General features: G+C 44.4%; 1 protein-coding gene across 1 annotated transcript in view; it reads right to left on the reverse strand.

Annotated features, from left to right (window-relative positions):
* Positions 1–20,370, reverse strand: part of LOC130114481 (ankyrin repeat domain-containing protein SOWAHC) — a 62,141-nt gene extending 41,771 nt beyond the window's left edge. The window contains exons 1-3 of the mRNA XM_056282361.1: positions 20,335–20,370; positions 20,063–20,221; positions 7,384–7,614 (exon numbers count right to left, since the gene is read on the reverse strand). Of these exons, the coding sequence (XP_056138336.1) occupies positions 7,384–7,614; positions 20,063–20,221; positions 20,335–20,370 (426 nt within the window). The remainder of the gene's footprint in view (positions 1–7,383; positions 7,615–20,062; positions 20,222–20,334) is intronic.
* Positions 20,371–22,185: the final 1,815 nt, after the last annotated feature.

A 22,185-nucleotide genomic window follows, 5' to 3' on the forward strand; every position in this document is an offset into this window, starting at 1 on the left:
AAACATCATCCACTAGGCACCCAGGGTTGGCCGAAACAAACATAACAAATAATTATGTGCATATACTATTACACGCATCCCTGGTCTGCCCATCCCCACGCAGCAAGGCAGCTTCCATGGTGGAGACCCCTAGCGTTATGATGGACACCTAAACACGGTGTGAGATGGACACATCGGCAAAGTGTTATTGGCGACAGAAGGAAGATGTCCCCCAAGAGACGGAGGACAGGATGGTGTGTACTACTCCATGACCCTCATTAGTAATAAAAGACCAGACAGATTCATACAGTTGATGGGCAAAACAATTGTGCTTCATTCCAGAGGTGAAACAAAGCAAAGCTTAAACTGAGAAAGAAGCAAAAGTGATGTTGTCCATTTGCATTCATTTTGTTTTCTTAATGTTTACGGCAAATACAGGAATTAGATGAAAAGTGGGCTTATTTTTATCGCTTGTAATGTAGGGAAATAAAGAACGGAAGCTTTTTCCACTGCATTTTTTTGTAAGCTGCTAGTAATAATAGTCAGTAAAAAGGTTGAAATTGGAGAGGGAAGCCTCATCACAAAATACTTATACGGTAAGCAATAGCACTTTCCTCATGAGAAAAAGATTTGGTCATTGTAGCAGCAGGTAAGAACAAAACAAATTAAAAGAATAAAGACTGAAAAATAAGAGGTTTTATCTCTAGGTAAGAGGCAGACCTGGATAAAATAATTAAAATAGATAAAAATGAAACTACTAGATATGTGCAAAGAAGTGAACTACTACCAAGTTGTTCTATTTACAGGTAAATGTCTACAGAACAGATTAGCGTAGCTGTTAGCATTTTCGGGGTGGGCGGTTGTCATGGCGTCATTAGAACTGTGACGGAGGGAAATATTCACACTACAGTGGATTGTGAAGCTGGCCCACTCAGAGTGACCTCTCCCCTCTTACCCCCCAGCCACCCCATCCAACACCGTACCATCCAGTACCCTTTCACAGCCCAGGCTATAGAAGAAGGCAACAAGATAATAAAATCAACTTATTCCATGTTGAGGAGACATGAATGGGCTCCTCTACCCTGTGGAACAAAGTGGCCTTCTCTTAGCATAACAAAGGCTTTCCCAGCCTGCCCTGACACTTCCACTCCTCCGTCTATTCATCCTGTCAAAACATGGGCGGTTGGCTTTTCCCTCTCTTTCTCATCTCCATCCTCCCTCTTTCCTCCGACACAATGAGCCCCCCCCCCCTCAAGATCCACTGACAGCCATGGGGGTGGGAGGAAAGCATCCGGCCTCTCACCACCATTCAGGAGTGGCCCCTTTGTATGGCAATCGCCCATCCTAATTGGTTGCGTTTACAAGCCACTCCGTCAAACTGGCAAGCTATGCAGTTCTACATAGTGGGCCGGTTGTCTGTACGAGGGGAGACTTGAAAGGGTGAAGCCCGTGGAAGGCAAGTTAGCTGAAGGAGGAGATGGACGATTAAATGTATAGAGAAAAGGCAAGGTGATAAATGGCATCAGCTTTGTCAAAAGACGTTTTCATTCTGGTTGAACTTACTCTTTAAAGTAAGCCCATGAAGCCTAAATGTCTACTACTACCTAAATGTCTACCGCAATCAACGTTTTTAGCATCTCGTAAAGAACAGATACTGTTAATTAAAGGAAGTCTAACTGTTCATCTGTGCAATTTCCTGTAGCAAGAAGAGAAGAAATGTTGTGCTTTAATAGACCAAATAATCTTTGTTCAGCAAAGCTTATGTATGTTTTATCAAGAGCCTTGAAAGACAAACCCTTGATCATCCGAATCAGTTGGATAGCCCACCTAATCTATCAGCCTACCCAGCTTTTTTGATTGAGGTCATTAGCACCACTAATGAGAAAAAAAGAGCAATCCTGACGATTAAACTAAAGGATGTTATAGCAGTTAGTGTCTTTTTTTAAAGAAATCTCAGTCAGCCAATTATCTAAAACATTTACAAAGGGAACACCTCCAGCAGTAAATGATTTATTAGAGCAATGCAGAAACCCATGAGAGCAGGACTTCCCCTTTAATTACTCTTCTCAAATGAAATGGCAGCCCCGCAGTCATGACTCAGTAGTTCTGTCGAAAATAATGAAATGTTCCTAAACAGCCCAGTGAGACGGGCAGGAATGAATTACTGATCAGCTCAGATGATGGCTGATGAATTTCACTGAAGCATGACCAAGCTTACTACTTAAAAGGACCCTCAGCTCCTTGATCCTATTCCAGCACATGATTTGGTACCTGAGTTCAACACTACCAATGTCAAGCAAAGACTTGATCCCATTTGAGGAACCTCATATTTTGATTTAAATCAACATTTCCATCACCTGTAGCAGTTGTCAGCATCACTGATACAAACGAATGAGCAGTATATTATGGGTACTATTGACCGTTGTTCACAAAATCTTTGTTTTGTATAGCATATTTGTAGATGATAGACTCATTTGTGTTTCAGATATACTGACTGATAGATTTGAGGAAGCATTTTTTTCTTGATCCAAACTTTATATTGTATATGTACCATATATAAGATATAGTTGAATAAAACTCTTTAAATCAACTTCAGATAAGGTGGCATGATAATGTATCATCCAGTGCACAAAGGCTCCTTGCTGCAAAATGAATTTCATTAGTTTGACCAAGGACCAAAATCCTGAAGTTTGAGATCTATCAAATGTCATTCTGATACTCTTATCACTGATTTAAGACAGCAGCTAATCCCCAAATATCCAAATCATGAACACTTTTTTAGTTCATGCATCAGGAATCGGGAACACTTGGTAGTTTCACTTCATGTACTTGTGTATGAAACGAAATATCGTTTCCCCCACCCCACAGCAGTGCAACACAAAGACAAGAACACATATCCAAAAACTACAAGAACAAATATATCCTAACTAGAACACATATATCCAAAGTAAGAACACATATATTCAAACTAAGAACACATATATCCAAAGTAAGAACACATATAGTCAAACTAAGAACACATATCCAAATTAGGAACACATATAGTCAAACTAAGAACACATATATATCCAAATTAAGGACATATATATATCCAAACTAGAACACATATGTATATCCAAAGTAAGAACCCATATAGCCAAACTAAGAACACATATATCCAAACTAGAACACATATGTATATCCAAAGTAAGAACCCATATAGCCAAACTAAGAACACATATATCAAAAGTAAGAACACATATATCCAAACCAGAACACATATAGCCAAACTAAGAACACATATATTCAAATTAAGAACACATATATCCAAACTAAGAACACATATATCCAAACTTAGAACATATATATCCAAACTAAGAATACATATATCCAAACTAAGAACACATATAGTCAAACTAAGAACACATATATATCCAAAGTAAGAACCCATATAGCCAAACTAAGAACACATATATCCAAACTAGAACACATATAGCCAAACTAAGAACACATACTATATCCAAACTAAGCAACAAAAAAAAAAAACACAAAAAAATCACTGTACTTCATTTTGAGGACTCTCTTGGGAAAAATGATCCGGTGCAAATGTCAAAACGTCTTTAGTATTGCCACCAAATGTTGAAGAATGAGATAGATGATTCTGGAGAAGAAGCTAGGCTATGGTCACTATCAAACAAGCTTCACCGACAGATAAGACTATATCAGAACTCCAACCAGTTTTGTTTTGTTCAGCATGTATCAACACTGGCTCATGGACTCGTTTCATTTTGAATGCATCTCTTGAGATTTTGAGGGGGTCAAACACCACTACAATTACCGTGCATCAATACAGATGTGAGTCCATTAAACAAAAGAGACAACTCTTTGTTTTTTTTTCATTTTTGGATTCTAATCGTTTTATAAGAGGTGTCACTTATTTTCAAATCTTTCCAATAGGAACAAAACCATTTTTTCTCCATTAAAGCCACAAAATGAAGGAAAACATTTCAATGGTGGTATGGGGGTGGTGGCGATAATGAAAACTCTTTCAGACATTAACATATTAATTGACACTTTCCGACAATCATGTTTTACCAACAGATACATTCAAATCAGGCTTTCAGTCAGAAGAGAATTTTAATGAGAGCAGGGCGACAGATAACAGCTTTGTAAGAGTGCACACTTAGTCGTTGGCTTTTTGGAGAAAAAGCACTTATCTCACCTGAAGACCCCTGGCTTATGTAATCTGCCCTTTCATTCAGAGTCGGTGCCGTATGATTGTTTGAGAAAATGAAAAAGGCATTTTGGTAGCGGGCGGCAGGTTTGAAAGGGACCGCCTGTTCTGTACCGTGCCCTCCGTTGTCAAAGCCTCGGGGGGTCACGGAAGGTCAAGGGAATTATGATTACGCCACAGCTTCAACCCTCATTCGCTGGGTTTCATATTCGCCCCGCGTGACCCCTCGATAAAGCGATTCTTTTTGGCCGATAATGAAACCTGATAGCTCTGCGGAGGAACATGAATGTTTTGTTAAAAGGGGAGTAGCGTTGTTGTTCGGTTCGGGGGGGGGCGTCATCTTGACAAGATGGGGGTCTTTTTGTGTAAGAGCTTCCACTCATCGCTCACAGCTCTCCTCAGCTGCAGACTGGCCCACCGACTTAGCACAAAACATTTCTCCTAAGACCTATTTCAATCGAGTCACACACACTCGTGAGCAGGAGACTGGATGGAAAAGACAAGGCATTTTTTTTCCCCAGATAACATCTCAACTTGTCTGAAGGTGACATCAACATAGTTGTTTACTTGGATCGACAACGCTTGGACTTCCAAGGTTTTGCTGTGATTCAATCTCAAACGACAAACCGGCAACAATGTCACACACCTTATATGATGGTCGTATCAGGGCTTTACAGACTATGTAGAAGATTTAGAGCAGCACCACCCTCCTGCTTTTATGGTAAGGGAACTGACCCCCGCTATAGTCTGGCAGGTTAGCAATGTTTTTTTTAACTATACACACCACATCCATGATCAGTATTTTGAGAAAATGTATCATCCACTATATTAGAGATGGCAGTGGAGTTTTTAACTAGATTGTTTAACACAATCCTGGAAAGTGAGAGGATGCCTGAGGAGTGGAGAAGAAGCATACTGGTACCGATTTTCAAGAACAAGGGCGATGTGCAGAACTGTAACAACTACAGAGGTATAAAGTTGATCAGCCACAGCATGAAGATTTGGGAAAGAGTAATAGAAGCTAGGTTAAGAGGAGAGGTGACGATCAGCGAGCAGCAGTATGGTTTCATGCCACGAAAGAGCACCACAGATGCGATGTTTGCTTTGAGAATGTTGATTGAGAAGTATAGAGAAGGCCAGAAAGAGTTGCATTGTGTCTTTGTAGATTTAGAGAAAGCTTATGACAGAGTGCCGAGAGAGGAGGTGTGGTATTGTATGAGGAAGTCAGGAGTTGCAGAGAAGTATGTAGGAGTGGTGCAGGATACGTATGAGGGAAGTGTGACAATGGTGAGGTGTGCGGTTGGAATGACAGATGGGTTCAAGGTGGAGGTGGGATTACATCAAGGATCGGCTCTGAGCCCTTTCTTGTTTGCAATGGTGATGGACAGGTTGACGGACAAGATCAGGCAGGAGTCTCCATGGACGATGATGTTCGCGGATGACATTGTGATCTGTAGCGAGAGTAGGGTGCAGGTTGAGGAGAGCCTGGAGAGGTGGAGGTATGCACTGGAGAGAAGAGGAATGAAAGTCAGTAGGAGCAAGACGGAATACCTATGCGTGAATGAGAGAGAGGACAGTGGAATGGTCAGGATGCAAGGAGTGGAGGTGACAAAGGCATTTGAGTTTAAATACTTGGGGTCAACTGTCCAAAGTAACGGGGAGTGCAGTAGAAAGGTGAAAAAGAGAGTGCAGGCAGGTTGGAGTGGGTGGAGAGGTGTGTCAGGAGTGATTTGCGACAGAAGGGTATCAGCAAGAGTTAAAAGGAAAGTTTACAAGATGGTTGTGAGACCAGCTATGTTATATGGTTTGGAGACAGTGGCACTGACGAAAAGACAGGAGGCGGAGCTGGAGGTGGCAGAGTTGAAGATGCTAAGATTTTCACTGGGAGTAACGAAGAAGGACAGGATTAGGAACGATTATATTAGAGGGACCGCTCAGGTTGGACGGTTTGGAGACAAAGCAAGAGAGGCAAGATTGAGATGGCTTGGACATGTGTGGAGGAGAGATGCTGAGTATATTGGGAGAAGGATGCTGAATATGGAGCTGCCAGGGAAGAGGAGAAGAGGAAGGCCAAAGAGGAGGTTTATGGATGTGGTGAGGGAAGACATGCAGGTGGCTGGTGTGACAGAGGAAGATGCAGAAGACAGGAAGAAATGGAAACGGATGATCCGCTGTGGCGACCCCTAACGGGAGCAGCCGAAAGTAGTAGTAGTATCATCCACTATATCAAATATATGAAAAACATAGTCAGTAAAACTGAAGTGATGAAAAAATGACTACATATCTATAGCACTTTTCCTAGTCCTACCATAGAGAGCTCTTTGCAATGAGATGCTTGTATTACATTACAGTGCTGTCACTTTGTCAACGGTAGATTTAAATAACCTACGTTTATATTCACACCGACAAACTGCGACATGTTCTCATATTATATTGTGCCAAATCCCAAATTTTTCCAAACTTTTCCAAAAATCATAACCAGTCTTTGCATGTATTTGCATTAGCAAGATAGCACTAATTTGGGGGAACATTTGATTTCTTTATGGTCAAATATTTCCACATATTATTTTGGAACAAGAAAAAAATCCCTGCCCTTTTACTGTGCTTGGAGAGTGAAGTGATTCCCCCCCCCCCCCTATTTTCTCCCAAGTTGTATCCAGCCAATTACCCCACTCTCTGAGCCGTCCCGGTCGCTGCTCCACCCTTTCTGACGTTCCGGGGAGGGCTGCAGTCTTCCACATGCCTCCTCTGATACATGTGGAGTCGCCAGTCGCTTCTTTTCGCCTGACAGTGAGGAGTTTCACCAGGGGGACATAGCACGTGGGAGGATCACGCTATTCCCCTCAGTTCCCCCTCCCCCCTGAACAGGTGCCCGACCGACCAGAGGAGGTGGTAGTGCGGTGACCAGGACACGTACCCACATCCGGCTTCCCACCCGCAGACACATCCAATTGTGTCTGTAGGGACGCCCGACCAAGCCGGATGTAACACGGGGATTCAAACCAGTGATCCACGTGTTGGTAGGTAACGGAATAGACTACTACGCCACCCGGATGCCCAGAGTGAAGTGATTCTGATCCAGCTGCAGCTACAACAGGGGTGAGCTCGTATGTAAACAAGGAAAGATTTCATTTCCGATTCTGCAGTTGTTTAATTAATGGAAGTCAAGTCAATGAAGCCGGTGTACTTACCCTCCTGGAAATGGCAGCCTCACTGGCCAGGGATATGGAGTCACTCTTCAGAGACAAGAGGTCACAGCAGGTCATGTCCCCACCATCAGAGGAACTAGGACTGGGGTCTGTGGGTGTACATGCCACTGCAGGTATCTCCAGGTCTGTTGGTCTCTCTGGGATCTGCACCTCTGTCTTTTCTGTGGGGCTCACAGGCAGTGCAACCGGTTGGGCAAACGCTGGCCTCTGGGACTGGTAAATGCAAAAATAAATCTGCATTTGTTATTGGACAAAAGACAGAAAATATTTACAAAATAAATAAGATTTTTAGAACTGGAGAAAGGGATGGAGACTTGTCTTGTCTGTTTCCTTATGAAAACGTGCAGAGATTTTAACGGCTCATAAAACTCGTGCATTCATTCAGTCATTTGCAGTTGGAAGGGCTTTATTCCAACAACCACTGGTCGAAGGAAGGGAGATGTTCTGAATAGGATGCCAGTCGGTCACTGGGCTCACCCACGCAACCACATGCACCATTTAACCCTATGGGCAAGATTAAGGAGACTGATTACCTGTTGCACACGTTTAACACACAGACTATACACACACAGACAACAGGGCTAAAGGCCGCGACACGGGCCGTCGGTGAGCGTCTGTGGCCCTAGTTTTTGCGGTGCGTGCCCCATCGTTGGCAGTAGTCGGACCCCCGTCGGCAGCTTTTCGGTTGAACCGGCGGAGCCCGTCGGTGAGAGCGATCAGTCTGATTGGCCGTTCAGCTTAGCGAATCAGTGCACAAGAAGAGAAACGGAAGTTGCGAAAGTAAGCAAACGACGAAGTCAAAAGGCCACACACAGGTGGCTCTTCTCATTTTTCGGCACCGTCTGTAGTGAGCGAGAGTTGAGTGAAAACGGTAAGCAAACGCTGCTTTGTTTACGGTTTGTATATCTGCCGTCCTGGGTCTTCCGGTTTCAAATTTGAATGACGAATACAGACTACCGCCATCTGCTGGTATGGAGAGTTATTTCCTCACGCAGGCGCAGAACGTACATGCTAGTTGGCCGTTGGCTGTAGTCTTTACGGTGCGTTCAAGTGCTACTTTTTGGCCCAGACGCAGGCGACGTGAGGCGACGTAATGCGGGATTTATACTATTACGTCGTGGCAATTTATACCCGAGCGTTCACCCATTACGTCCTTGCGGCCCCCCCTTACGTCCACTTACGTCCACCGCAAGGCCCTGACGTGTGCCTCCCCGAAATCTTAAACGCACGTCGAGGCGACGTAGCCCGAGCGCAGCAGCATTGGTTGTGATTGGTCCACTAACCACATCCGCTGGAGGCCGCTTTTCCGGTTTCTGCTCGAGAAACACCGCCATTTTTAAACGTCTTCGAGTCAGCTGGTTGGTTTTGTAGCACATTGTTCGAGTTGTATTCAGTGTAGAGTTATCTTCTGCATTTGTAGCACATTCTTTCATTCAGCTATCAAGTCGATAGAATCCAGAGTGTAGAATGAACAACTTGGAAGAGCGTCTGGCGGAGGAAGTTCGCAAGCACGCGAACCTGTACGAGGTGTCCGCGAGAAATTATAAGGACCGTCGGATGTCCACCAACTCGTGGGAGCAGATCTCTCGGAACACCGGCTTGTCGGTCGATGAAAGCAAGCTGAAGTGGAAGAATCTGAGGGACCGGTTCGCACGTGTGAAAAAATCAATGGCGACAAGCAGCGGTGATGCAGGCGGCAAGAAAGTCCCTCTAATTTACCATATGCTCTCCTGGATGGGACCGCATATCAAACACCGGGCCACCTCATCGAAGAGTCTCGGTCGCTCGGTCAGTCTTTACAAAAAAACACAGCCCTCTACCGGTGTGGCATTGAATTGCATCTCGACACGTAAACCCCACGCAGAACCATCACGGCGTCCAAGCAACGGCGTGGTTCTTACGTGGCCATTACGTGATCACCACGGACGCCCATAAAACAAGCTTGAGGCGACGCAACAGTCGCCTCAAGCTTGTTTTGCATTGGGAGTGACGAAGAAGGACAGGATTAGGAACGATTATATTAGAGGGCCAGTTGAGGTTGGACGGTTTGGAGACAAAGCAGGAGGCAAGATTGAGATGGCTTGGACATGTGTGGAGGAGAGATGCTGGGTATATTGGGAGAAGGATGCTGAGTATGGAGCTGCCAGGGAAGAGGAAAAGAGGAAGGCCAAAGAGGAGGTTTATGGATGTGGTGAGGGAGGACATGCAGGTGGCTGGTGTGACAGAGGAAGATTCAGAGGACAGGAAGAGATCGAAACGGATGATCCGCTGTGGCGCCCCCTAACGGGAGCGGCCGAAAGTAGTAGGAGTAGTAGTAGGGGTAGTAGGAGGAGGAGTAGTAGTAGGGGTAGTAGTAGCAATATGCAGAACACACTCAAGAAATTAATGAATGAAAAAAATAAAACAAGAAAATAATAAAAGAACATAAAGAAGCAATAGTTTTAAAATAATTCCATGAGGGACAAAAGTGTTACAATCTAAGGCTTTGATTACAATGGTATTCACATAGAGAATAAAAACAGACCTTTTTTATTGATTAATTACATTGGATAATTTCTGTTTCGATGGATAGAATTCAGTGGCGAGCAACACAAACGGCGTGTGCGTGTGTGTGTGCACGTGTCTGTATGTGTGTGTGTGCGTGCGGTGTGCATGTGTGATGAGGAGTAGGGGGGAGGGTCAATAAAAGATGATATAATGGCACAGAAGGTGACAACGTGAGTATGTGCTGTGGAGGACTGACCCCGGCAGCAGACTGAACACACCTCCTCCCGCCCCACTCACCCCAGACACCGTCTGCTCACGGTACCTAGGTGTCACACCGGTGGCACGGTGATATAAATGGGAGATGAAACAATTACAGTACGGAGCAGAGCCTCGGTACCTAGGTGTGCTGTTAGACTTGAATCGGTGCCGTACCCCCGAGAACAGTCGAAATGCAAACAATAAAAACCCTCCTCGGTGTGCACTCTACAAGACAGACACGGGCGGATATCAATTCCAATCTGCGCTCACGTCTCTCAGAGGGCTTCAGGGTGCCGCGGCATTAGCATATGAGAGAGTGTTTATATGAGAGAGTGTTTACTGCGCAACAAAATGTCCGTCCGCCTCTCTGAAAGAAGCGCTCATCTTCGCACGGGTAACAAAGTGGATTGGCTGCCTGGGCCTGTTGAGTGCAATTAGGCCCCGGTTGGCGACAGTCATCAGCATCAGCAGTTTAACATCTCATAGAAGCACGAATGTCCTTTAACTGTTCAGGACTGACGTCCCCAGAGAGCTCATTATACCTCTCTGGTCGCCATTGTCCTCATCTCTCTCTCGCGCGCGCACACACACACACACACACACACACACACTCAAATGTTGATATGTGCTCCCCTATGTTTGTCCATATGTGCATACACACACATAAAAAGCAGCACGCACGCGAATGCATAATGACTTTCACTCACATGCTTTCATGCATGCACATAGGTGTGCACACACACACACACACACAAACACACACAGCAGAAGGCCTGATAGAGCAAGTCACACCCATCAGTTTGATTTCATGTAATTATTTCTAAGTGCTACACCGTTGTTACTGTAAATAATGATGACACTACTTTACATTTCAAATAAAGTTCCCGCCTGGCTATTAATTCAGATGTGGTAACAACACAAGGTTGTCAAATGGCTTTCCTTAAAATTGTTTTCCACCCGTTCGAGTTGCGATGATCGGCCATCAGGTTCGAACCTTCGCTGCATTTCAGTGTCATCGTTAGAGTAGCTCTCCTGAAATACACACCAACTCTTTTTTTAAACACTTTTCTTGTGTTTATAATGTGTTGTCATCCTCGCATGCTCCGAAATAATATTGTTTTACTCTACACTATGTTTTGTATGTACAGTAGTTGTACTTGTTCTATTTTTTCTCCCACTGGTTCTTGTACTGCATTTACTTTTTTGCATGTTTTGTTCATAGTATTTAGTTGTTTTTTGTGCTGTTTATGTCTGCTGCTGCTGCTGCTGCTGCTGCATACCCTCCCAATTATTACTAAAAATGTATACTCATCTCATCTTATCTTATCTCGTCATGTCTCATCTCATCTCGTCTCATCTCATCTCATCTCATCTCAGGCTCCCCTCTCAGATTATTTTCAGTGTAAAGTTTGAGCAGCTTTACAGTTTGTGACAGCCTTGGTATCTTACCATGTCTGCAGCACACAGAACACCAAAGTAAAGAAAAACTTCATAATATTTGGCATTTTTGCAAACTGCAAAGGCCTTTCAATGAGGTTTTCAACTGTCACCTCAAAACAGCAGGGAACACATAACGCATATTCAGAAACCAGCTGTTTAGCACAGCAATGAAACACATCAGGCTCATTGACTAAAACCCCGCTCACACATGCAGACTAACCTGTAAATCGTACCGCAGTTTTACATGTCAGGCCCATGTGAATGTGAGCTGAAGTCGACCTTACATTAAAGTTGTATCACAGTTTGGCACTCACTTTAAAGAAACATTTAAAGAAATGTTTCTGAAGGACCTCAGTTTGAACAAAAGCCCCCAGAGTGCTGTATCAGTCTCATGTAATACGCTTTTGCAGGACCGAGCGAACTGATCATAAGGAACGTGTTCACGACCTCTTCACAGCAAACATTCGCCTCAAGCGGAAGATTTATTTGCAAACCAGTAAAAGTGAGAACATATATGAAATATCTGGAAAATGGACCGACCCAGAAATAAGAGAGTTACGTTCAGGCTCTGTAGAGGCTGAGATCGGTACAGTAGAGATATTGTAGTTTAAGACAGGGCATATGTCCTGCAGCAGCGGGCTGTAATGACACAGAAGACACCTTCATGTCATGTGTGAACAAACGCTACGAGTACATCTTACAGACAGAAGCTGTATGTGGGAACAGGGGAAAACCCATCAACGTTGTCGCAAAACTGATCGCAGCCATCTCTGAGTGCGTCTAGATACTGCCGGGATATTGCTTCCCTCCCTCCAGGGCCTCAGCCTCTCCTGCTGGCTTGTAAAGTCAACATTGGGACTAGACCGACTCATCTCCATTTCAGAAGGACAAAATTTGGTAGAACTCTGTCCATCCATCCATCCATTATCCAAACCGCTTATCCTGCTCTCAGGGTCGCGGGATGCTGGAGCCCATCCCAGCAGTCATTGGGCGGCAGGCGAGGAGACACCCTGGACAGGCCGCCAGACCATCACAGCCCCCCCCTCCACACACACACATACACACACACCTGACCTACATGTCTTTGGACTGTGGGAGGAAACCACAGTCTTGGCATGTGTGTTTATGGAAATATAAAAGTGCTTTATCTGATGCGAAAGCAGCATATCTCTCTTGCTTAATCAATCAAAATCAGAATCAAGTTTATTGGCCATGTAGGTTTGCACACACGGGGACTTTGACTCGGTAGAACTCTGCGTTGAACTCTACTCTCTTGGTAGAACTCTAGGAAAACCAAATTAAATGACATCTGATAAATGCGCAGGGTAGTTAAAATAACTGCTGTTTTCAAAACTATTTCGTGATTACTACCTTAATAACTACTTCCTGTAAGGAGTTGCTGGGTGCAAGGATTTGGTATAACGTCGAAACAGATAATCCTTATCGTCGGCTTGTAGTTGAGATATCAACCATGATTCTGAAAGTTGTCATCATGTAATGACTGTGGCCTACATCAATTTGCTCTCTGTCAGAGTCGTGAAACCAAAACTTGCATTAACCCTTTTATTCTGCCCTTGCAATTGTGTCCTCACAAGGCGTAGAAAGACAGCGAGCGAGAGAATAAATGCGGCTGGAGCTTGACGTCTTCTTCAGATGGAAGGTTATTGAAGACTTTACTCCATACATCCGCCCCCCCCCCCAGAAAAACTAAAGAAACACAAATAAAAAATACAATTACTAAGTACCCTAATAGTCTTTTCTGTCTTTTCACGTTACCTATTTCATATGCACACAAATTAGCCCGCGCACATTCACGCGCAGATAGCTAACTAGCATAGGCTACACGAGGTAAAATAATGAAACATGAAATTACATCCTTATAACTATTACATACACTACCGTTCAAAAGTTTGGGATCACCCAAACAATTTTGTGTTTTCCATGAAAAGTCACACTTATTCACCACCATATGTTGTGAAATGAATAGAAAATAGAGTCAAGACATTGACAAGGTTAGAAATAATGATTTGTATTTGAAATAAGATTTTTTTTACATCAAACTTTGCTTTCGTCAAAGAATCCTCCATTTGCAGCAATTACAGCATTGCAGACCTTTGGCATTCTAGCTGTTAATTTGTTGAGGTAATCTGGAGAAATTGCACCCCACGCTTCCAGAAGCAGCTCCCACAAGTTGGATTGGTTGGATGGGCACTTCTTTGAGCAGATTGAGTTTCTGGAGCATCACATTTGTGGGGTCAATTAAACGCTCAAAATGGCCAGAAAAAGAGAACTTTCATCTGAAACTCGACAGTCTATTCTTGTTCTTAGAAATGAAGGCTATTCCATGCGAGAAATTGCTAAGAAATTGAAGATTTCCTACACCGGTGTGTACTACTCCCTTCAGAGGACAGCACAAACAGGCTCTAACCAGAGTAGAAAAAGAAGTGGGAGGCCGCGTTGCACAACTGAGCAAGAAGATAAGTACATTAGAGTCTCTAGTTTGAGAAACAGACGCCTCACAGGTCCCCAACTGGCATCTTCATTAAATAGTACCTGTTAGAGCCTGTTTGTGCTGTCCTCTGAAGGGAGTAGTACACACCGGTGTAGGAAATCTTCAATTTCTTAGCAATTTCTCGCATGGAATAGCCTTCATTTCTAAGAACAAGAATAGACTGTCGAGTTTCAGATGAAAGTTCTCTTTTTCTGGCCATTTTGAGCGTTTAATTGACCCCACAAATGTGATGCTCCAGAAACTCAATCTGCTCAAAGAAGTGCCCATCCAACCAATCCAACTTGTGGGAGCTGCTTCTGGAAGCGTGGGGTGCAATTTCTCCAGATTACCTCAACAAATTAACAGCTAGAATGCCAAAGGTCTGCAATGCTGTAATTGCTGCAAATGGAGGATTCTTTGACGAAAGCAAAGTTTGATGTAAAAAAAATCTTATTTCAAATACAAATCATTATTTCTAACCTTGTCAATGTCTTGACTCTATTTTCTATTCATTTCACAACATATGGTGGTGAATAAGTGTGACTTTTCATGGAAAACACAAAATTGTTTGGGTGATCCCAAACTTTTGAACGGTAGTGTACATACTCACGTACGTAAGTGTTCATAATGATATTTCCATGCAACAAGAAAAAATAACACTTACGGACATATCACTCCAAGGACCCGACGCTGATAGAACAGCTGTCGTTCGCTGCTTGAAACGCGCGGGAACTGAACTCATCCATTCCAAACAGCTACCTATCGTGACACGCGGACACAAAATGCACTACCCAGTCTCACCACTAGGTGTCACATACGCACCGCAGAGGACGCGGAGTAGCTAACGAACATAGTCCTAGAATAGACTGAATACAACAAACCTTTAGATTTCTCAGGCAGAACACCTTTCAATCTGGAGATGCGTGTCAGACTTTAGAAACTGTCCACTAATCTACTTATCTGCTAAAATAAGGAGATAGTGGCCATCCCATCAAAACAAATGCCTGTCCTGCGGATGTTCTTTGTGTCTCCATTACCAGCGATATCACTCCATTCACAGGAACTTCCAAGTGATAACGATCAAAGTAGGTATGATGAACGCATACATTTGTGATGTAGTCTCTATGAGCGTCCTCTCAGACAGTGCGTTATACTTCACACTATATTCTATAGCGGGGACGGAGGGCAAGTCGTCTACTGATGATCCTCGCAAGGGTTCTTTACAGGGGCTGATTGTCATGAAAGGAGAAAGGGATCTCAACAAAACATGACACGGAGAGGACTTTAATTGGTGCTGGTGACTGTCACGGTATGGCTCATCAAAGTGCCCTGCTACATAAATGCCATATAGCCGCCATTAACTAGCAACACCAATGAAGTGCCGTGCGGCAGGGATCGGTGTGAGCAGCCTGATGTGTGAGAGGAAACAATTAGCTGAACGCTGATGTGCGCCTACTCCATGTATCCAAATAAAAAGAACTGAAAGAAAAAATGTAAGTTTTACTGTGTTTGAAATGGCAGGTTTAAGTCAGGGCCTTTTCCCCCCTGAGACACTGGCATTGTTGTATCGTGTGATACTGGTCCCTGTGTGTTACGGGCTGATCTCCAAATGAGGGCCCAGTGTCTGCCGACTGACCCAAACCATGTCAGCAATTACATTTGAGATTTACAAATTCATTTACAAAACTACTGTGCTGTTAAAATCCAAATGTCCTTCTTTAGGGGCATCCGGGTAGCGTAGCGGTCTATTCCGTTGCCTATACCAATGCGGGGATCGCTGGTTTGAATCCCCGTGTTACCTCCGGCATAGGCCGCGGAACGCATTTCGAATGGGTAGGGCCAAGAATGACGTGACGCCCTGCCCCCCGCAAGCCACACTCGTAACGCATAACTTTATTTATCATTATTTATTATTGCCGTTTTTATTTGTCCTGATTATTGCATAGGGTTAAAAAATGTCAACGCTCACCACCCCGTCTTAAACGTTCCCAGAAAAGTTCCTCCGTCTCTCGTGCTGGATGACGTCACTGGCAATGGCGAGACCATCCACATTGGCCAAAGCATCCCTGAGTGTGTGGCTGCACATCAAGTCATTGAGTCGCCTTTGAGTCATTGTTGACCTTAGATAAGTCTTCATACGACGAAGGGTTGAGAAAGACCTCTCGGCGCTGGCAGTTGACACGGGAATTGTATAAACCAATTTCAACAGCCTGTGTACATCTGGCAATAGGCTCATAACGCTGAGGGTAGCGGCGGCAGAGGGGCTAGTTGGAGCAGCGACAGTTAGACGTTCTACTTCTGGTTCCTCAGAGGGCTCATTGTGGGCTGGAGTGACGGTGGTTGTCTCAGCTACCTTGGTTAACTTTGACCCGAAGAAATCAGTTATTTTTCGACGCTTCATCATTCATGTTAACGTTACTATTGCTTAAAGTTTAGCGAACACACTAGCAGTTAGTCTACTTACATAGAGCGCTGGTATTTTGTTCTGTGAAATTCACGTCCGTGTGACGCTAAGCTCACGTGACACAAATAACCAATCAATCATTAGGAAACAGAGTTTGTTGCTTGTGATAGGCTACGTACTGTACGTAGGCTTACAGCTAGTGGAAATTAGCCCGGGAAGCGCGCAAAAGTGCAATACATTAAGAATGTAACGTCTTTGCAATTTGAATTTTTACACGTTTATGTTTGATGCACGCCAAAGTAGGTATGGCCACGGCCCTACTGGCCATACCGGTTCCGCGGCCTATGACCTCCGGCTTGGTCGGGCGTCCTACAGACACAATTGGCCGTGTCTGCGGGTGGGAAGCCAGATGTGTGTGTGTCCTGGTCGCTGCACTAGCGCCTCCTCTGGCCGGTCGGAGCACCTGTTCGGGGAGGAGGGGGAACTGGGGGGAATAGCGTGATCCTCCCACGCGCTACGTCCCCCTGGCGAAACTCCTCACTGTCAGGTGAAAAGAAATGGCTGGCAACTCTGCATGTATCGGAGGAGGCATGTGGTAGTCTGCAGCCCTCCCCGGATCGGCAGAGGTGGTGGAGCAGCGATCGGGACAGCTCAGAAAAGTGGGGTAATTGGCCGATACAATTTGGGAGAAAAAGAGGGTCCCCCCCCCCCCAAAAAAACCTCCTTCTTTTACCTGAGTAACACGGGGTGGGGGCTGGTAAGTGTATTGGAAACCAGTAGCAGCACTATAGCCAAATGCAACTAATTGAAACCTTTGAAGGGCCACACAGCATTCTGCCCCATCTGACCACCGTTTGACCTCTGACCCCTTAACAGTAGGGGCCAATGAATTAGTTTTACTTAAAATAACTACAATTTCACTTAATAAAAACTGGTAATTGTGTATTTTAAATAAAATATCACTGTTGCTTGTGTGTAGCTACTGCTTCCCAATGCTAGCAAGCCAGCTAAGTCTACATAAAATGGTATGAAAACTCACCCTCCTGACCAAAAGCCTTGTCTTTTGTCGAAACAACGAATTTTGTCAGTCCTTCAGGCCACCCACAGAGTTTTTTAAATCCCCTCAAAAGATCTACGCGAAGGGAAACTGTGAAAATAGCCTTCGTGGGCTTCTTCTAAATTTGCTGCCATGTCTCTCAGGAGGTTAGCTAGGCTAGCTAGTGCCAGAGCAAGGAAATACGCCCGGCGAGATTTTGCATCGCTTCCGTCCGTGGCTGTACCCCATCTACCCACAGCCACTTCAGAGGGCCAGTACAAAACAGTAAGTAACCAGCAGCATCCTACTTTATTTGGGTTGTCCAGTTTGTTGGTGAAATGATGTCGCTCATTGGGCTTGTGCAGTACTTTATCGTTCATGCTGACAAGCAAACTTTTCTGCACAAAATAAAGGCGTTGACTCCTCCTTTGGTCCTCTTAATAGACGTTATTTTGTTTTATTCCTGTTAACTCTAAACCCTGTTTTAAAACGAATATCCCACCTGAAACACAAAACTCTGCTCCTTTTAAATCATTACCTGTTTTGTTTTGTTTGTTTTTTTTTTATTCTGATGTATAAAATGTATTTTATACATTTATTTACTTATTTAATTTAAATTTGGGTCCGGTGGGTCCAGGGACCACGGGTCTGCCTGGAGCTGCGCCCGAAGAGGAAGCTCTGTGGGTGGTCTGACAGGACGTGGAAGCAGGGCAGGCTAAGCTAACTGCTAGCCCATGCAGACCGGCAGTTCCGACAGTCATCCTTGCGTTCGCTTTATGGGCAGTGAATTATTATTGTTATTATTATTTTGGATATCTTGGATATATGTGTTTTTGTAATTTTGTAGTTTTTGTAGTTTTTTGTATTTGGATGTGTTTTTGTCTTTGTGTTGCACTGCTGTGGGCTGGGGGAAATTATATTTCGTTTCATTTCATGTGCGCAAGTAGAAATGAAATGACAAATAAATGTTCCTGATTCCTGATTGCTGATTAATTGTATATGGCCAGCATTTACTGATTGTCCAGTAAGAGTTTAAGTTCTGATTACTGTCATTGCAGGGATGGCTCTGTAGTTATGTAGCGCTATAACCCCACAACATGGCGAAGGCTCATAACACCAGACGATCACAGGTTTAGGTGTGATAAGGTGGTTTTAGACGAGGGGACTTGAATGGACCCCACTCTGCCTGCCTGGATTGGCACCTCTCCCCATTCCCCATGCAGGGGAGTGTGTATCCCGCAGTGAACACTCAGGCCTGTAAATTGTTTATCAGTCACTAATGCAGTAGCCTAATCCTATTTGCATTCATATTAGTTCCCCCGTATCGCGATCTGGGGGAATTACTTATTCGAATTCTTCTGAGGGGTAAATAACTTTATGCATGATATCGGTATCTTCATAATTCACATCAGTAAAGTCAATTTGGTTTAAGTGCTCCTCTGCCGCGTGCCAGAGAGGCTCTGAGAAGACTTATTTGGAGGCGGCTCGGCTCAGTGAGCATGTACACACGAGGGCGGGTAATGGAATCCATCACAGGAACGCTGTGAGAGACTTTAAATTCTCACGTTTACCCCCCCTCCCCCCTCACGCGCCTCCAGCATGGCTTAGAGCCTCGCCAATTTAAAAAAAAAAATACAGTTGGAAAAAAATAATAAAAACTGTTTTGTGCTGAGGTGCCTTGTGCTTTAGGGGCGTGCTTCTGCTCATTTGCAAGTAAATGTGTTTAGCGTTCACTCCAGACCCTGTTTTTATCCATTACTAATGCTTTAAGTGTACTCTATATTCTTTATCCCATGCAAAATCTATCTAATATCAGACAAGGTTGTTTATTCGATTTAATCTAGTAGGTTTCTCATCTTGTTGGAGCAGGCTCTTATCAATTAGAAAAAAAAGAAGAAATCTTCTGGATGCATTTTCAAACAGAAGTTGGGATGAACCAGTCAGGGTTTTTGCTGGGGGAGGAGTGGACCACTTATGATTATTGTCAACTGTTCGAATTCCGTGCTATAAGAAATGTGGTGAAAGCAAAGGCGAAATCTGTCAGAGGAGCCAAGGGTCACCTTTAGGAGGCCTCGTGATTCAAACGGTCCTCTGAGAACGAGACTATTCAAAATAGCTCAGAGTGAACAAATACATTATTGAAATCCTTCTCGTCACAAATCAACGGTGGCACGTGCGGGAACGTGACTGCATAATTACAACTCCAAACCTGCAAATCTCGTTTAAATATGAAAACAGAAAGAAAAAAAAATCATGACTCGAAAAATTGTTTTGATAAAACAGGAAAAAAAAGAGCAGATTGATGAAAAAACTGTCAGGGAAGCTCGGCTTTGAACTTGATCAGAGACGCTGTCTCAACAAAGAAGCGAGTCGGCAGATACGGAGAAGAGAGGCTACCTGCGAGTTGTGAAAACTAAAGGCTGGAGGAAGACGAGACATTTGGCATCGCGAGCACCGGAGTGTAGTGAAACAGTTGAAACCCATGAATATAGATGAGAGGGTGATGTACCTATTATTTCCCATCAGGCATTGCCTCTTCACTCACCTCCTCTGCTTGAGTGATTACCAGGCTGGGGATGCTGCCACCTGACTCCTCGGCTTCATCCTTGCAGGCTGTGTCACTGGTTAGGTCCTGCTCTGGGTTGAAAAGGGTTTGCTGAAGTGGATGTCTGTGGTCCGCTTCATCGGCACCCTGCGGTGAGCTCTGGTCTACAGAGAAGCATGAATCATGCTCTGCAGCCAAATCAGCAGGTGAAGGCTGGCCTTGAACTTGGTCCCTGGTATCAAAATAACTCGTGCTTTGAAGCAAACAGCTACTTCCTGGTTGAGGAAGTTGTATGTCTTGGTGGGCATGCAAGTTGAGGTTTAAGTCTTGAATGTCTTCCTGGGGACTATCTGAGTGCTGAGATATATCTTGGTGCAAAGCTAAACCCTGGGCATGTCTATCCGGAACTGGATCTTGGTCTGCACACAGTACTACAAGTTGGTCGTGAAGTGGGTCTGGGCCTGAACTAGGTCTTGTGGGATCTTTGGCTTCTATGTTGACATGACCCTTATGTTCTGGATGATGGAGTCCATCAAGATCTTGATCTTGACTCCAGTTTAGACGGCTGAGGCGATCTTGGTGTTGAAATCCATCCTGGTCCATTTTAAACCTTTCACAGTGCAATGCCTCCTTATCTGAATCATGAACACTACCCTGATGCTGCTGTTGATCTGCCCGTGTCTGGCCTTGCACAGGATGATCATCTACGTAATGCGAAAGATCATCTGGTCTTTCCAAATATGATTTATTCTGCTCCACTGAATGACCATCCTGGTGCTGGTCCAGTTGCACAGGATGTTGGCAAGGCGAATGTAGATCACCTTCATCCCGTGGTAAATCCAGGACCCGACCACTGACTTCCTCTTTGTGTGTGGGGAGATCTGCACTTTGTACGTCTGGTGTCTGATCAGGTGCTGAGGCCTGGAGCTCATTGTGCTGGTTTGGAGAGCCGGGGTCTCTGTCCGGGGCCTGCTGTGTTTTCTGGTCTGAAGGGCCTTCACGGGAAGTCTCTGCCATTGTACTCAGTGTAGCCCGTCCCTGGAGGGGAAAGGGAAAGGTTTGGTTTTGATGAGACATCTGCCATTTCATGAAAATGTATCTAGGTTTGTGAGTAAAAAGTAAATTGATGAAGTAATGTCAATTTGTTGATTTTAGTAGCAGTAGTAGTAATGATGATAATGATAATAATAATAACAACAACAGCAATAATAATAAGGACAATCTGTGCTTTTCCCATAGTTTTGTGAACCCACCAGCCAACACAGTGAAGTCTCTTTACTGGCTCCACGTTTCCAGCACTTAAATGTGTTAAAATCCCACGGGTGGCAATTATGCTTGAACACAGATAACAAGAGCTACATTTCATACTCGGATAATAACTATTAAAAAGAGTATTTTCCAATTAATTAAACACACTGTCTTTATGTAACCTCTGGACATTCGCCCTGCGGGCCAAGCTCATTTATGAGGCATTGTGGAGGAAACAAACGAGCGCCCCTTTTATGTGAAGCGTCTCACAGAAGAGGAAGTATACCGCAGAGAATAGGAGGGAATATTTCAACTTTGTACAAGTAAATTGTTAACACAACTTTTTTCTTTTTTTTTTTGTTGTATGTGATGAAAACACAGGGTCCCGGCTTTGATGCAACGAAGTAGTCATTTTATCCCTCCAACATGGCTTTTATTTTGCATGCTCACGCAATATTTAGCAACAAACTCTGAGGAGCCCACCCCAAACGGTCACCAGCGTTCCAGAATAAGAGGTGATTTAAAAACATTAAAAAGCACGCCACTTCTAATCTGCCGCATCCCACAAACAGTCGGTTCATCACCTGCACAGGTTCCCCCTCCCCCCACTGCCACGCAGACATGATCCTACCACTTTTCTTTTTTTTGGACCCTCCCCCTTTTCTCCCCAAATTTACTTGACCAATTACCCCACTCTTCCGGTCGCTGCTCCACCCCCTCTGCCGACCCGGGGAGGGCTGCAGACTACCACATGCCTCCTCGGATACATGTGGAGTCGCCAGCCGCTTCTTTCCACCTGACAGTGAGGAGTTTCGCCAGGGGGAACGCAGCGCGTCCTACCACCCATCCAGCGGGCCTACCAAGGGGCAATGCGC

Source organism: Lampris incognitus, chromosome 6, assembly GCF_029633865.1.
Source record: "Lampris incognitus isolate fLamInc1 chromosome 6, fLamInc1.hap2, whole genome shotgun sequence".
Lineage (NCBI taxonomy): Eukaryota > Metazoa > Chordata > Actinopteri > Lampriformes > Lampridae > Lampris > Lampris incognitus.